The sequence below is a fragment of the Pseudoliparis swirei genome, chromosome 7, assembly GCF_029220125.1.
Source record: "Pseudoliparis swirei isolate HS2019 ecotype Mariana Trench chromosome 7, NWPU_hadal_v1, whole genome shotgun sequence".
NCBI lineage: Eukaryota > Metazoa > Chordata > Actinopteri > Perciformes > Liparidae > Pseudoliparis > Pseudoliparis swirei.
Genome location: NC_079394.1, coordinates 18,377,555 through 18,394,291, shown reverse-complemented (window position 1 = coordinate 18,394,291; position 16,737 = coordinate 18,377,555). Strand labels below are relative to the sequence as shown.

The window sequence follows — 16,737 nt, the reverse complement described above, 5'->3', positions numbered from 1 at the left end:
TCAGCATCTTGTCATCAATCATCTTCTTCATCGTATCATTAATAGTAAATAAACATTAATTCAGTCAGATGATGAGTTATATGATCAGTGGCACATGGGAGAAGTTTGCTTTCTGCCTTTGGTTTCAAATGAACCCTTTTTTGGCAGAATGGCAAACGTCCCCCAAGTGATGTTCAGAGGGATCCTTATGTTGATTCCCCACAAGGTTGGATTATTAAGCAGGCCAAGCAGGAAACTGGCCAGGGCCCCAGACTGCCCCAGGGCCACTGCTGATTCATCTTGAGTAGCTAGTTTTGTATTATGACCTAATCTTAAAACTGAATTTAAAATAAAACAAATCCTAAGAACATCACTATTTCAGTGTATAATGTGCTTGCATGGTGGATATCACCAAATAAAACTATTTAATCAAAATGACCACACACGCATTTGCAGGCAGGGCCGTAGATATGGTGAAGGGGATTGATAAGGGCACAATAACAACGTGTTGACCTCGACTCCATAACTGGTTTTAATATGGGCACAGGAGAGGGAGATTAACTACTCAGTTCATTTTATTATTTGCTTTCACAGTATATTATTGAATCTTATTATCACTCTGCCACCCTACATGTTGAGTGCACACAATGCATTGTAAACATCTAATAACTGCAATGGGTTCAATGCTTGATGTCTCTGACTGGCTGCTGATAGCATCGCTTTACCACCGGGTGGCAATGTTGTCCAAATGATCCCAATGTGACGCAATTGTATTACAGGATTGTAAAGTCACAGAGTAAGGTTGCTGTGCTCAAATGCATTTAATATAATAAAAAAACAGGATTACTCACAGTAACATTACAGTAAAAATAAAAACAAGTAATATTCCTGATAAAAAACAGTAGCCCTTTTTATTTGGAAACACGCACACAGACACACTGATGAGAACTCATGCTACACACAGTTGCTGCTACATACTGTATATCTTTCTTTTCTTTTTTTACTAGAAAAAAACAAACACCATCTGCCCTGATTGAAGGGTTCAACACTACATCTCGGAGAAAAATCATGAGCTTGTGTTCACATCACATGCCAGTGAACGACAACTACATTCACTCCACGCAGCTGCTCATTACAGTGTCAGAAAAACAGGTATTACAAAAATTAAACACAATATCAAATGTTCACATCAGTGCAATTAAATCCTGACCCGCTGGCTCTACCAACAAAAACATGCAAGTCAATAACTCCATGAATCACTTATCTACAATAGGTCTGCTTACGTTCAGCCCTGTTCACAAACTAACTGAGCCTAATCATATGAATAAGCAACTGTTAATCTCACAACATGACCAATTCTGATACTATTCAGATATACTGATATGAAAGCTTTATTCAGGTTCCCGTGTCTGTGATTCACTCGTGTTTTGTGGAAATCATTAAGCTCTGCCTCCTTATTTCTGCAGGATATCTAGGAGTGGATAACATCTACTATATGTGAGGCATTTTTAATATAATGTGGGGGTACATATAGTCAGCCAGGACATCACCGTGAGATTGTATTGCTCCTTCATAATCCAGTATCGACATTGATCTCTTATCTTGCTGTCTGTCCTTTGCTTGCCTGAATGTCAGCTATCAATCATGTCTCCCTGTCTCTCCCTCCCTCCCTCTCTCTCTCTCGCACACACACACACACACATATAAACATCCAAATTGCATGCACAGGTTCTATTTTCAGGCTCTGCAGCCTCCTGCAGGTCGCCAGTTCCCTGGATTTAATGTATTCATCAGAAACAGACACTGAGTGTGGGGGGGGGGGGGGGGAGATTAAAGCCCCACTGTACATCACAAAAGGGACTGCAGCATTTTCTGTAGCAAGACAACCTTAAAAACCCTTTTGCCTGAACAAACAGCTTTCACCGTCGGCCAATTTTGAAACGGGGACAAAAATAAATGCAGGCTACTTTTCAGAATCTAAAATTAAACTCCATCTCATAATGAGTGGATGCTGTCGGATAATCCCCCCCAGAAGTGAAGCATTGACTATTTTTTGCCCCAAATGATTCTCATCATCTTCCCCACTAACCCACAAAGACCATTTTAATAAGTCAGATATGAGCGTCTGTTGTTGACCTTAATGAATATTACACATTCCAATGGAAGACTCCATGATATTGCTGCCTCTCCGGTTTGAGCCTCACAAACAGGCAACCCTCAAGAAGACCTGCCGCTGGATCATTTGGGAAGCACAGCCTCAAGTGAGTAGCTGTCTTGATGTGACAAAGAACTACTGTGCTATGCTAGTTGTATTGGTTCCCACTGCGTTCTCTCCCACCTCCTTCCTTTCATTTACACATTTGGCAGAATCTGACGAGGAAGTGGTTGGATGACCATGTGTGACATTTGAGTGTCTTTTACAGCGCAAGAGACTAATAAACCTCCTTGTGAAAAATCAGCTCAGTAAAGCAGGAGGCCACAGGGTATTTTTCCAGCCATTTAGATAAAGTTATTTTATTCTCCACTTCCGTTCCACTCCTGAGGCGAGAGGGCCGGAGAGAGCTCTCGGGGTCACATGATGGTGCAGCGGTTCCTCTGTAGCGCCCCCTGCAGCCGGATGGCGGTGTGGTTCTGGCGCATGCCTCGTGACACGGCGATGCCCAGCAGCTCTTTGAAGAGCAGGACCACGTGCCAGTTGAACTTGGCAGAGCACTCCACATAACCACACTTCCAGGTCTTCTTCACCAGGACGGACACCGCCCTGCGAGGCATGAACCGCTGCCGCTGCAGATCTCTCTTGTTGCCCACCACCAGGATCGGCACCTCGCTGCTGCTGCCTTCCCTGCAGGAGCATGGGAGAAGTAAATGAAGGTTGATTTGTTTTTTTTAAAGCATTGTTATCCTTTTGGTGCTCGTCACGGTGGGCGGCTCGGCATGTGTAAGATGTCTGCGGGCAGTTTTTTCCTTCCTTCTGAGGTGTGCGGGGGCGGACTGGAGGATGAGAGCTCACAGGCTCGAGGGGCCTCCCACCGCACGCTGCAGCAACTGCTGAACGCCATTGTGAAGTGTGAAAATGTATAGCAAGCCAGATGTAGAAAAATACAGTAGTGACGTGAAACGTGTATATTTTAACATATTTGTTACAGCGATATAGAACAAAGAAGCTGCCAGAGCGACTCGTGGGATGGATTGTACAGCAGCAGGAAAGAAGGAAACCTCATTAATCAGACTTCTTACATTTAAATTGATTTTTACTTCGGCTTTCTGTTTGGTTAAGTGCCAAAGTCAACAACGCTGGGACCTTTAATGATTGTTTTTTCTTTTTTATGCACATTGTAATTGAATTTGCAAGTCTGCCTTCAGAGAGGAAAGACACAAAGAGAAAGAAGCCCCCGAGCTGAAGGGCGTGACGATGCAGGGTTGAAAAAAACATCACAGCAATCAACTCACTTTTCACCTTTTCTCACGTTGTGCTCACATGATAGACTTAAAAATATCTTCCTGCGTACTGTATTTGTGTGAGTGTGTGTGTGTGCATGCGGCTCTGTGTGAAATTTGAGGGAAACTAAGCAGGAGTGACAGAGCCTCGTCCTCATTGAGCTGAAGAAAGGCTTCATGCTTTAGAGGCTCAGCAAACAAGTTGATTCTCGTTCTGAACGGATTTAGTCAGCACAACAGTATTTTAAAAATATATTAAATATATATACAATTATTTATAGTTAAACCCCGATGGGTTAGAGCTTAATAGGAACAGCATCCATTATTCATAATTCAGTTTATAAACAGTATCTGTCCCTTCTCTGCTCTTGTCGTTTCTTCAATCATCTGGCTGCAGAGTGTGTTCCTATGTTTACACATGTCTCTTGTTTTTTTTTTTCAATCCACCATTCCTTCCCCGGCTGCGGGTGATAATGGGCCCATACATGTACACATCACGGCAACGCATTCACGGCCGCAGGAAGGTGGGAAGGAACAGTGGCCGTGGTCATGTAAGCAAAGCAGCACAAACAAGGCTACTCGTTGTGCTCTTTCAATATGTTAATGCGTTCAGGTAAACCAACAGTGAGGATGATGGAGCAGCTCTGGGCCTTTTCTTACTACTTGGGTCCTTTTATTGTTATTGTATAAAGTCAAAGCCAGCCAGGAGACCTTTCCCTCTGGTTCTCAAAAACCAGAGTTCCTGTCTTATAATGCTGTCATCAACAAAACAACAAAAGCAGAATCTGAGAAATCGTGAGTGACATTTCCAAGCAATGCCAGGATCAAATGTCATGATCAAATGCCATGATCAGATGTCTTGACTGTCAGGATGCAGAGAGGAGTGCTGAATATAAATGGATCACCACCAGCAGACTATCACTGTCACCCGTGGCTGTACAGCTTTGTGGCGGGCTGTACCATCACACGGTGTCTCCAGGCGGATGACAAGGGGATTTCAATAGAAATCCCTAGTGAGTGTGAAGCGGCTATAAGTCATTTAGTCGTGCGTCTGACCAGCTGAGAGCGAGCGGCCGGCCGTACCTGTGTTCCACTATTTGCTGCCTGATCATCTTGACGTATTCAAAGCTCTCCACGCAGCAGATGTCATACACCAGGATGTAGGCGTTGGCATTGCGGACACCTCTGCAGCGCAAATCCAGCCACTCCTAGCAGACAGAGAGGGAGAGAAGAACAGAAATGTACACACACACACGTACCGTGAGAACCAGAGACGCTTGTTGTTCAAGTCAAAGTCCGTGCAGCACGTTGGTCCAGATTGAAATATGTCGTCAATAACCACCGGACAGATTGCTATGATCATTTGTACAGATACTCATGGTGCCCAGGAGAGGACTGTTCCTCCAGCGATGTCTTGTGCAGTACTGGATAGATTGCTACACACATGTTTCTGTCCCCTTCAGGACGAATTCTAATAACTTTGCTTACTTTTAATCTACTGTCACCAGCGGGTCAGAGATTTAACTTTGTCCAACACTTTGGTTTATGACCAAATACTTCAAAACGAAAGACATTCCCCTTTGCCTAAGCTGTACTCTGTGTTGCGTGCTTATCAGTAATGAACATTGTGAATATTGCATGTTAAACATCACATTGAGTTCAGTATATTTGACACACGGAGAGAGCCAGGGATGGATTAACGAACGGGCCAACCAGGCCCAGGCCCAGGGGCCCATGAGCCAGAGGCTCCGCGCGTGACGTCGCTGTTATTAACATTGTATTGATATGAATATGATGATATGACACGATGTGCCGTAGCCGGTATATGCTAGGCTTAAGTCATTCATGTCATTAACAGGGCCCCAAAAGTCCTACTGAAAAACTAAAGAACAGCCTAAACATTCACTTTGAAGATGTCACAAGAAAGAAACCATCATGATACGGTCAGCTCCGGTATCGTTGTTCCATACGGACTGTTTTGTGAGCGATGGGGCCCGTGGTTTCTTAATCCGTCCATGGAGAGAGCCAATGAGCACGTGAACATGCTGCTGCTACCACTAAGTTGAAAGCACTGCTGTTCCTAACTACAAGCTCATAGATCCACCAGCGTGTAATGCCTCAACTTATTGAATACAATAACAGGAGAGTGTCATGATAAGTCACGGATGTCGCAGAGAGAGAGGACCCAAATGCCGACATATTCTGCAAAAAACAATATTTAATTTCCAACTACTAACAGGACAACAAACACGTGGACCAAACGGTATGAAGCCAAACTGGGAATGAGACGAACAGGGTTTACATACACAGGCAGGCGGAGGTGATTGGACAACGGGGAACGAGACACAGGTGAACACAATGAGGGCGGGGCCAGCAATCACACAGAAGGAAACAATCAGGGCCAGGGCAGACAATCACAGGGAGACAGACGACACAAGGACTTCAAAACAAGACACAAACTCCAGATCATGACAGAGAGAGCAGCTAGCGGAAGAGCCTGTGGCAATTGTTTCTATAATTATATGAAGCAAGATTGCCTGCCTCAGCCTCTTAGCCTCCGTGGAGTCAATAAAGTCGTCGAGCTGCCAACGCTCTTGGAGTCGCACAGTAAAGTCATAAAACATGATGGCTGGCCGGTTGTAAGCGCTGCAGTGTCCTAGCTACACATGTTCAAGGACATGAATGTACTGCTTATGAGAGATAAGCGCACACAGCCTCAGGGTAGAAATTAACTGTTGACCTGTTGTGGCTGCTTGGCTGAGCTCGTGATGCAGTGGCCATGCAGCGATGTTTGAGGGTGATGACTTTCAACCTGTAGTTAAATTACAAGGCGCAGGTGGGTTCATTATCCCCTTGTGGGGCACAGTCGCTTCAATTAAAACAGTGACCCATTCTTCTGTTCACGCTGTTTGTCCCAGAGTTCTCACCAACCCACCACCAGCCTCACTGCCTCGAACAGCATGCAGTGAATTTATAAGCATTTGATTTGATAAAAGAGGGGGAGGAAAGTAGAAGAACTTCAGCGGGTGGGAAGAAAGGTTCTGCCGAGGGAAAGAGAAAACAAACTGAGCCCAGAGAAGATAATAAAAAGATGACGATTAGGACTGTGAGACTGTTCAGAGTTCAATGCATTACAAACAGTGAGAATGGGTTCAGGCACCTCTTCCAGTCCGATCACTGACTCTTACTCTTAACTGCAGCATACACCCCCACCGGGAGAAAAGGTCAACCACCAAGAAGTCTGTTGGCCTGAAGGAGCCTCCTCACACCTGCATGTTTATATGAACTGTACTACATTCAGAACTGTGTTGACAGAGTTATCATCGACAAACGTCCCTACTACGCCCACTCGTTCCATCAACACCATCGTCAATTTCACTGATAACACAAGTATGGTTGGTTGGATTTCTCTCAGGAGGAGACGAGATGGAGTCCAAGGACATCGGGTGGATCGGAGAACAATCTCATCGCACATCGATAATGATCTCTCCCGGTCTACCTCAGGAAAACGTACTGCCGGAGAAGCTGAGTCCTCCTAGTGCAATCAAAAAAACGATTCAAGCCCTTCTTCGAGGTGACACATTTAAATATTGCTTGATACATTTAAATAAATCAATTACAAAAATAGATATTTATATTTAATGGGTGTAACACAAAATGCATGAATACTTTCATTTATTAGATTTATTTAGGTTACACTCACAAAAACGATTCAAGCCCTTCTTCGAGGTGACACATTTAAATATTGTTTGATACATTTAAATAAATCAATTAAAAAAATAGATATTTATATTTAATGAGTGTAACACAAAATGCATGAATACTTTCATTTATTAGATTTATTTAGGTTAGATGGTGTGCATATCAACTCAAAATAAATGTGTTTCATTGAGGACTACCCTTTGCGCATGCGCCAGCTGAGAATCAGTTGTTTACATGAGGTGAACACACTTTCAGGGCTGTACGGTGGTGTAGTGGCTAACACTGTCGCCTCAAAGTCAGAGGGCCGTGGGTTGAATTCCCAGTCGGGGCGTTCCTTCTGTGTGGAGTTTGCATATTTTGTTAGTTAGTTAGTTTATATTTTGAGTTGGACAAACACAAATTAATTTAATTTAATGAATATCGTTATTTTATTTGCGATGTATTTGATACAAATGAGTTGGACTAACTTAATTACATTTTATTGCACTGATGTGCTAAATTTGAGTTGGAGTTGCATATAATTATTGGATGGAAAACCTGCCAACAATTTAATTGAGTTCATCCAATGAGTCATTTCTTTGAGTGTGTGCCCTAGTGTGCTGCCGTACTGTGTGGCACGAGAGCCCTGCAGAGGGTCATCCATGTTTTGATCCACAGCCTGTAGCCCCAAAACCACACAACAACTCATCACTGTTGAATGCTGAGCCGATCAGCACTTTTCTTATGACAGTTGCAGCTTCAGTCCAACTGTTGTATGTCGGCCTGTATACATCGTACACTGAGCAGTCTGTTAGCTTAGCTTAGCACAAAGACTGGAAGTCAAGGGAAACAGCTGGCCTGGCTCTGTCCGGGCTGACAGGGACTTGTAGTCGCTGTTAAGTTGCCAGGAAACGAGCGGCAACTTCAGGAAGACACCCGTCTTATCATCTGCTAGAAAACGAGTCAGCGTATTCCCCAAAATGTTGATCTATTCCTTAAAGTTTTTAATTACCAGCATTCATCAGTTCTATAGATTTGTTTCACCTTATTTTGTTGTATTTGTGTGTAATTACTGAGAATGTTACTATTATTAGAACACAGATCACACAATAGACACACAACTAACCCCACAGATGACATTTGTAGAAGTCGTTTAATTTGTCAGTATTTTCATGAGGCTTTGCGTGTTTTGCCCCTGTGACACAGAGCATTGGGCCTCCTCGGAGCTCCGCTGGTTGCCTATCAGACCTCTTTTCATTTTCATGATGCTAATTAACATGGAAGTGGATGGAAGGTATTTTCCATGTGGTGTTGACATTATTTTTCTTCCACCTCCTGCAACAGCTTGCGCAAACTGAAATAGGAATACAAGAAATCTATTTAGATTGATCTCAAGGTTGGAGAAAAATATGCTTTTCAAATCAACAATATCTACAAGCAGTCTGTTCAAATGAGGTTAACTGATCATTTACGACGGGGAGGCAATGATCAGCGTAACTTCTAATGATGATAATGATGATGTAGATGAGGGTATTTGTGTGTTTGTGTTTGGGTGTGATGAAAAACAGCCTCACATAATGGCAGAGAGGTAATGAGGCCGATCCGGCATGTGGCACTAAGATCACTGCCATTCAAATGAACGAGAAGACAGGAGGAAGACAGGAGGAAGACAGAGGAAGACAGAAGGAAGACAGAGGAAGACAGGAGGAAGACAGAGGAAGACAAGAGGAAGACAGAGGAAGACAGAGGAAGACAGGAGGAAGACAGAGGAAGACAAGAGGAAGACAGAAGGAAGACAGGAGGAAGACAGGAGGAAGGGGGCACTGCATTGTGACAGCTGCTATAAATGTGATGTATGTTCTCTGTCCCTCTCCAAGTTGAATCCGTTGTCAGGAAGAGGGACAACATGTCACAAACGTCTTCAACTGTAATGTATTCTCCTTGCTTCTATTGCAGAGTGTCACATATACATTTAGTCATATCAAGCACCTCAGAAAATATGTGCCTATTTTTGTCGGGCAAACAAGACATAGTTCCTGCAATAACAAGCACATCACACAGCTCACTCTTTGTTGATAATTGAGGTCATTGATGATATGAGATAAACAAAGTAGCTTGAACTGCAGCCTCACATCACTGAGGCTAACATAGCAGCTTGTGTTCTCATCTCACGTCTTCTTGTCATCCAAGTCCTGTTTATAAATGTGGGGGAGGGGCTAGAAGCAGCTACACTACTTATGTGCTTTTAAACAACAGGCACAATTAAGAAAATCCGAACTGAGAGGAAAAGACAGTGCAGCGATACACGGCTCATAAACTGTGGAAAGAATTAAAAATACAAATGTGGGCATGTTTATTTGTGTGTGCTTTCAGGATGTGCGAGTGTGCTGGTGGAAGCGTGAATGTGAAGCGTGTCGTCACACCGTCTGGATCCTCCGGTCGGTTCTTGGTCCAAAAAGAGCAGCTCGTCCCTCGCTCCTCAAGAGCCAAACAGAACATGTTTCCCTGGCAACCTCAGGCCGTGGTCAGTTTTTAGCGGTCTATGACAAAAGCTGTAGCGCCTCCTGATAACGAGTAGTTGCGACGGATCAATACTAGAGTGCAGGAGGGAGGCCGGTGTGGCCTGTTGGGGGAAGGGCGCCGAGCAGTTAGGGAAACGTCACACGCTGGTTGGCAATTAGAATTCATTACATTCCCCGAGGATGAAACTGCCATTACTCAATGGTGACCTATGCCAAGCCATTAAATGTGTAAGTTGTGTTGCTCTTTTGATTGATGCTCTTTGTTGGCAATGCTATGGAGAGGATGAACGTTGCTGCGTGTTTGTATCAAAATACAGAATCACAAAATGTTAGGCAAGTAAAATCAATCAAGTATGATTGTAAGTTGCCTTGGATAAAAGCGTCAGCTAAAAGTAATGTAAGCTGTTAGCTTAGCATAAAGACTGGAAACCGCTTGCCCTGTTCTGTCCAGAGAGATAACTCATTTATGTTTTATTTGTTTAAATATTCAAAAAAAGGAATTGTAAAAATAGAATTTGGGGTTTCACAGAAGGTTATGTGTCGGGCTATTTGTTGAAGCAGTCATCATTTTTGGTTTACGGAATAAAAAAATCAAGTTTGAATAACTGAGCGTTTAGAGGAGCATAGCTACCTGTTTCCAGTTTTTATGCGAAACTAACAATGTGCTGGCGATATTTTTCAATGCGGCAAATATTTGTCTTTCCCAAAATGTTTAATCGTTTGAGGATGCTTGTATAACAATGACCACTTAACTCCCTGACATGTACGTTTTTTTAATATATCATTTAGATGTTTCTATTCTAAAAACAGATCGTTATTAATGACTTCAGTCTTTATTTGATTAATTTCAAGCCCACCAAAATGTTCAACTCGTGTCAACAGAATCTTTGACACTTAAATGGTTCGAACACCTCACGGCTTCACAGCAACACATTTCTCCTTCTGCAAGAGTCTAAAATATAAATGTGACCTAAAAAGCAATCATTTCCAAACTGTCACAGACGGCATCGAGATAACTGAGGAAAAATATCCAGAATGAGCAGAAAGTGGAGAGGGAGCGTTTTGTGTGGGAGGAAGTCATGGAGATACATCATGGCTAGAACAAATGAAAAAATTAAAAAGAACGAGAAAAATCCTTGCCGAATCCGCTGTCAGGCTTAAATCCATCTGTCATCACATCCTATTGGCACACTGTGACAGATGCTCTCTAAAAGCATCAGCAGCACGTTGACATACCGCAAAGCAAACAAACCGTGACCACCAACGCCTCCCGCTGCTCCTCTCCAGCTCTGGGAGGGGCAGCACACGTCTGTCCGTGGGGTTGGAACGGGGTCACCGGCTCTTCTCTCACATGTACGCTGAACTGATGAGAAATTGCCACGCTCCAAAAGCAAGTTTCAAGTTTCAAGTTTCAAGTTTTTATTGTCACATCCCCTTTTATACAAGTATAATCGGTTCGTGAAATTCTTATGTGCAAAACACCCGACAGCAGTAGCAGACTAAAAAAAGAATAAGAATGAGAATAAACTATACAATATCCACACACAAAAAAGAAGAAAGTATTAACAATATATATATAAAACAATGTAATAGAATATACATCATGGCAATATATATATATAAAACAATGTAATAAAATATACACTTTTTTTGAGACTATATATATATATATATGTATATACATACAATATATATATACAATATATATATATATAAACAATGTAATAAAATATACACCATGGCCATAGATATTCACAGAATATGTTCTGGTGTGTAGTGTTAATGAGGGTCTCAGTCCTTGTTCAGCAGCCTGATGGCCTGACTGAAGAAGCTGTCCCTCAGTCTGTTTGTGCGGCACTTGATACTGCGGTATCGCCTGCCTGACGGTAGAAGGGTGAACAGTTTGTGGCCGGGGTGGTTATTGTCTTTCATCATCCGTTTGGCCCTGGCCACGCACCGCTTGGTGTATATGTCCAGGATGGAGGAAGCTCACCTCCAACGATGTACTGTGCCGACCGCACCACCCTCTGTAGTGCCCTACGCCCAGGGCGGTGCAGTTCCCGTACCAGACGGTGATGCAACCTGTCAGAACACTCTCGATGGTACTGGTGTAGAATGTTCTGAGGATGCGGGGGCCATGTTGAATTTCCTCAGTCGCCTAAGGAAATACAGGCGTTGTTGGGCCCTTTTCACCACGTGAGTGGTGTGCGTGGTCCATGTGAGGTCCTCGGAGATGTGCACGCCGAGGAACTTGAAGCTGCTGACCCTCTCCTGCAACTCCGTCTATGGAGATGGGGTGTGCTCTCCTCTCCGCTTCCTGTAGTCCACGATCAGCTCCTTGGTCTTCTTGACGTTGAGGACGAGGCTGTTCTCCTGGCCCCACTGTACCAGTGATCCAACCTCCTCCCTATAGGCTGTCTCGTCGTGCCGGTGATCAGCCCCAACACTGTTGTGTCGTCAGCAAACTTGATGATGACGTTGGAGCTGTGCATGGCCGTGCAGTCGTGGGTGTACAGGAGTAGAGAGAGGGCTCAACACGCATCCCTGAGGGGCTCCCGTGTTGAGGGTCAGCGGCTCTGAGGTGGTACCGCCCATCCTCACCACCTGGCGGCGTGCCGACAGGAAGTCCAGTATCCAGCTGCACATGGTAGAGTGCAGGCCTAGACCTCTGAGCTTGGTGTCGAGCTGGCGGGAACAATAGTGTTGAACGCTGAGCTGTAGTCCACAACCAGCATTCGCACACAACAGTTCCTCCCCTCCAGGTGGGAAAGGGCGGTGTGAAGTGCCATGGCAATGCGTCGTCGGTGGATCTGTTTTGACGATATGCAAATTGCCATGGGTCCAGCGTGGCAGGCAACATGGAACAAATGAAGTCCTTGACCAACCTCTCAAGCATTTACTGACAATCGAGGTGAGGGCTACGGGTCTCCAGTCATTCAGGCAGGTTACCTTGGGGTGTTTGGGGACAGGCACAATGGTGGACATCTTGAAGCTCTCAGGAACAACAGCCTGGGACAGGGAGAGGTTGAAGATGTCTGCGAAGACTCCTGCCAACTGGTCTGCACATGCTCTGAGGGCGCGCCCGGGATGTGGTCGGGACCTGCCGCCTTCGGATGTCCACCCGCATGAAGGCTCTGCGCACGTCAGCCTCTGAGATGATCAGCAGGCTGGTCTCCTCGGGCGGCGCTGCCTTCGGCGGGCTGCCGTTCACGTCGAACCGAGCAAAGAATGTATTTAGCTCGCCTGGGAGGGAGGTAGAGGAGTTCTCTTCACCGCTGGTTTTCCTCTGAAGTCCGTGATTGTCTGTAGCCCCTTCCACACACCTCTCACGTCATGGCTCTTGAGCTTTTCCTCCACCTTGTTCCTGAACTCCCGCTTGGCAGAGCCGATGGTCTTACGGAGGTCGAGCGGGCTCTTTGTATTCCGCCATATTCCCGAGTCAAAGGCGGTGTTACGCGCGGAGTGCAGCGAACATCGCCATTTATCCACGGTTTCTGGTTGGGATAAATCCGAACCGACTTGGTAGGAACAACGTCATCTATGCATTTCTTGATGAACCCGGTGACTGAGGACGCGTACTCACTGACGTTGTTGTCCGACGCGACCCTGAACATATCCCAGTCAGCACGTTCAAAACAGTCCTGTAGCATAGACTCCGATTGGTCCGACCAGCGTTGCACTTCCTTCACAGCGATTGGTTGCTGCTTAAGCCTCTGCCTGTAGGCGGGGAGTAGTTGGATGGAGCGGTGGTCCGATTTGCCGAACGGTGGGCGGAGGAGGGCTTTGTATCCATCCCGGAAGGGAGTGTAGCAGTGGTCGAGAATCCGCTCCCCCCTCGTGTTGCTTTTTATGGCGTACAGACTCACTCCATTCGGCAGATTATTCCTCACAAATTTCAGAGGACATTATAAAAGCTCATTTGGTAACCCTTACTACGACAGTGTCCATTAAACTCCGGGCAACCTTTCTAATTGACTGTCTCCTCCGTTCGTCTTTTATTCCCAGCGGTGTTCGAGCGGGGAACTTTGCTTTCATTCAATCTTCTGTGTACTGCGAGTCAATTTCAATCAGCTTCCTTTGTGCGGTCCTCGTCCCCTGAGCCAGGTCACGTTTCTCTGCCCACGGGGCTGAATACAGAGCAGCGGCGAGTCCGAAAGACCCAAAATCTCATCACTGCTCTCGCGGTCCATAAAGGACACGCCAGATGAAGCGAGAGAGAGCGGCATCAGAACAAGTAGGACTTGACAGGAGGGGAGAGGAAGCGGTAAGGCGGGCCTCGTGGGGTCGCTCTCACAGCGTGATGTCGAAGGATGAAAGCTGTGTGACTCAAACTTTGGGCCTCACTCTCCCACACAAGCTCATCAGACTCATCCCAACAAGTTCCCCGATGGAGGTTTAGCACCATTTAGCAGAAGAAAGAAGAAAGTCAATCAGAATGTCTTCACAGAGAGTCTCTGAAACAATGAAGCCCCCCCGCTGCTGTGATTCTGACCGCGTGATTGTTCTGGACTCTGTCTGCCTGTTTGACGTGTTATACAAACCTCCATCCCCCTTCCTGTACATTGATAATGCTTTAGAGCGGTTCTTTTCTTTCTTTTTAAGGCCAATACTGACACAAAAGAAACAGTTGCTGTATTCAACAATGATTTTACGATACGACGCAATACAACAGAATACAATAAGACACAATACACTGTAAGGAACGGTCATCGATCTGTGTCAAGGGCAGCACGCAGAAAATGAAATGTTTCTCTCTGGTGCAAAAAAAAAAGAAAATGAATAATGCAACATTAAGTGGCAGTGAAGCAAACATCCAATTTGTATTTGAATGTACATATTATTATTTGTGTATTAAGACAGACTTGATCAAACGTGAGCCCGTCCTTAAACTTAACAACACTTCAGGGACCAACGCTTGAGAGAAGACCTCAATGTCCCAGTGAAGAAGAGTACAGGGACTTCCAGCATTGGGAACATGGAGCTACAGAACACTGATGCCATGCTCAGATGCATCTCCAACTAATGGCACATGTGGCCATAAAGAAAGGGCGGCCTGTTCTAGCTTTTAAGTGGGGAGTGCAGGTGCTGTGGCGATGCCTGCAGCACAAGCCTGCTATTGTTTCCTGTGTATGAGCCAGACACAACCCAACAGCAGCATGCCGAACATGTCCGACTATATGGCAGTGAAGACATAAAGACAATCTGCTAAACTGGCATTGGGTTGAGAGACAGTTTACATGCCAAAGAGAAGCTCTCCAAGGCTTTAAGTCAGTCGGGTCTCCATAGCAACGAGTAGATAGGGACATCTGATAGACGAATGAATAAAATTGGTGTTTCTGCCTCTGAGGATCGCCATTGGCTATCAACAGATGTCAAATGAAGTAGATATTTAATACTGAAGCAATCTAAGGGATGAATCCTTCCCTGATGAAGTTCAATAAGTCCTCAGAAAGACACAGTGTACCTGACTGGAGCTGGAGGGGAAGGAGGAGATTGGCGGGACGTCCAGAATCTTCAGCTCATACATGATGCCGTTGAGGATGACGGAGGGTCTGTACACATACCGGGTCCTGGTCGGCGTGTACACCTCCGAGAAATCGTTATAGATGAACTGGCGGATTATAGAAGTTTTCCCCACTCCGGGAGCACCGATGACTGCGATACTCAGCGTCTCCACCATTCCTGGAGCACGAGTTCAGCACCATGGACAGCGACGACGACGACGACGACGACAGATGTGACCGTCCAGAAGCACAGCTGGCCGCCGCGGTGCTGACGCTGCTGCTCTGGTGGAATTCAACCCGCCGCTTTGCCTCCTCTGTCCTGAACCAGATGCCTCGAAACCACCTGACCTGGGTTCCACTGCGCGCAATGTGACGACTCGGTGGCCGAATCGATCAGCCACCCGTTGAGCAGAGAGAAGAAACTTTATTTTCCGGACTGGAGGTTGTCAAAAACAAAAGCTCGAGCGTGATCATGCGGATGGAGGGCTGTGCGTAGAGGAGAACTCTCGGTTTTCAGGGGACATCGCCAGGCGACCTCTTCCCCCGAGAGGAAGCGTAAAAGTCCGTCCGTGTTGTCCCCGCGTGGACATAACCTCACACAGGCGAGACTCTGACCTTGCCCAAACGCACCGGAGCCCTATGTGTCCTCATTGAGTGTCTCCTCTGCGCCTCTCACTCATTTGCACCGATGCACCACCGCCGCGCTCCTCCATCACAGGGAGGACGAGCGCACCGCCGCCAGCCTGGCAAATGAGCTCCCCGCGTGTCCTACAATTGCACACAACCCCATAATCTTCTTTTCGGTCGGAGACAGAAATATAGATTCACATCTGCGTAAATGCACACAGCCTGCAGACCTGCGATGTCCGTAAAAGCATCTGGAGCCTATTAAGGAGCACTGTGTGTGTGCGTGTGTGTGTGTGTGTGTGTGCGCGCGTGCGTGTGTGTGTGTATGTGTGTCTGCCGTTGGAGAGACATGAGCTCTCTCTCTCAATATCCCCTGCTCATCCAATAGGATGATGTTGTGCGCAAGGCGTGTGAAAGCTCCGCGCTCCCATACGCTGCAAATAAATGGCAAAGGACCAGAACCCCCACGGTACCTCATGTGGCTGTGAGGGTCACGGCGGAGTGGCGCAAGGCTGCACATCACATCTCAGAGTGAGCGACTTATAAGTGGAGAGGGTCGTCGGGCAGGGCAGAGCCGATGTGTCCAATAATCACTGCTTGATGGCGGCGGCACGCATCCACGAGTGTGAGGAATGCACGTGACACGCGGAGACGCGCGTGTCGCCTCGACGCCGCTTATATGGGTTCTGGTGTGTGTGACTCCTGGTGTGTAGACTGCAACCAAATAAAGAGGTGTTTTCCCCTCAGGGCCCCCAAAGCCCACAGGTGTGGCACGTGGTGGTCGTATGAAGTGTAATTAAACAAAGGGATGCGTGGGCCTTGCGCCACTAAGGCAGCGAGTCCAAACCACCCGGTTCTCAGTCCCGATGCGTCACGCAGCGCGAGGCGGCTCCCCCATTTAAAGAGTGGGTTGTTTCTTTGATCACAGCGTCAAGTCTGCAGTAACAAGTTGTTGATAAACACATTGGGGACCAGGTTGTCTCGTC

The 16,737-nt window shown here is 46.1% G+C and overlaps 1 protein-coding gene across 1 annotated transcript; it reads right to left on the bottom strand.

The window, feature by feature from the left end:
- Window positions 1–404: 404 nt before the first annotated feature.
- On the bottom strand, window positions 405–15,371 carry rasl10a (RAS-like, family 10, member A). The gene is made up of 3 exons (XM_056418281.1): window positions 15,085–15,371; window positions 4,501–4,625; window positions 405–2,821 (listed from the first exon to the last, which is right to left on the bottom strand). The coding sequence occupies exons 1-3, from the start codon at window positions 15,298–15,300 to the stop codon at window positions 2,551–2,553; spliced, it is 612 nt and encodes a 203-aa protein (XP_056274256.1). The 5' UTR covers window positions 15,301–15,371; the 3' UTR covers window positions 405–2,550.
- Window positions 15,372–16,737: the final 1,366 nt, after the last annotated feature.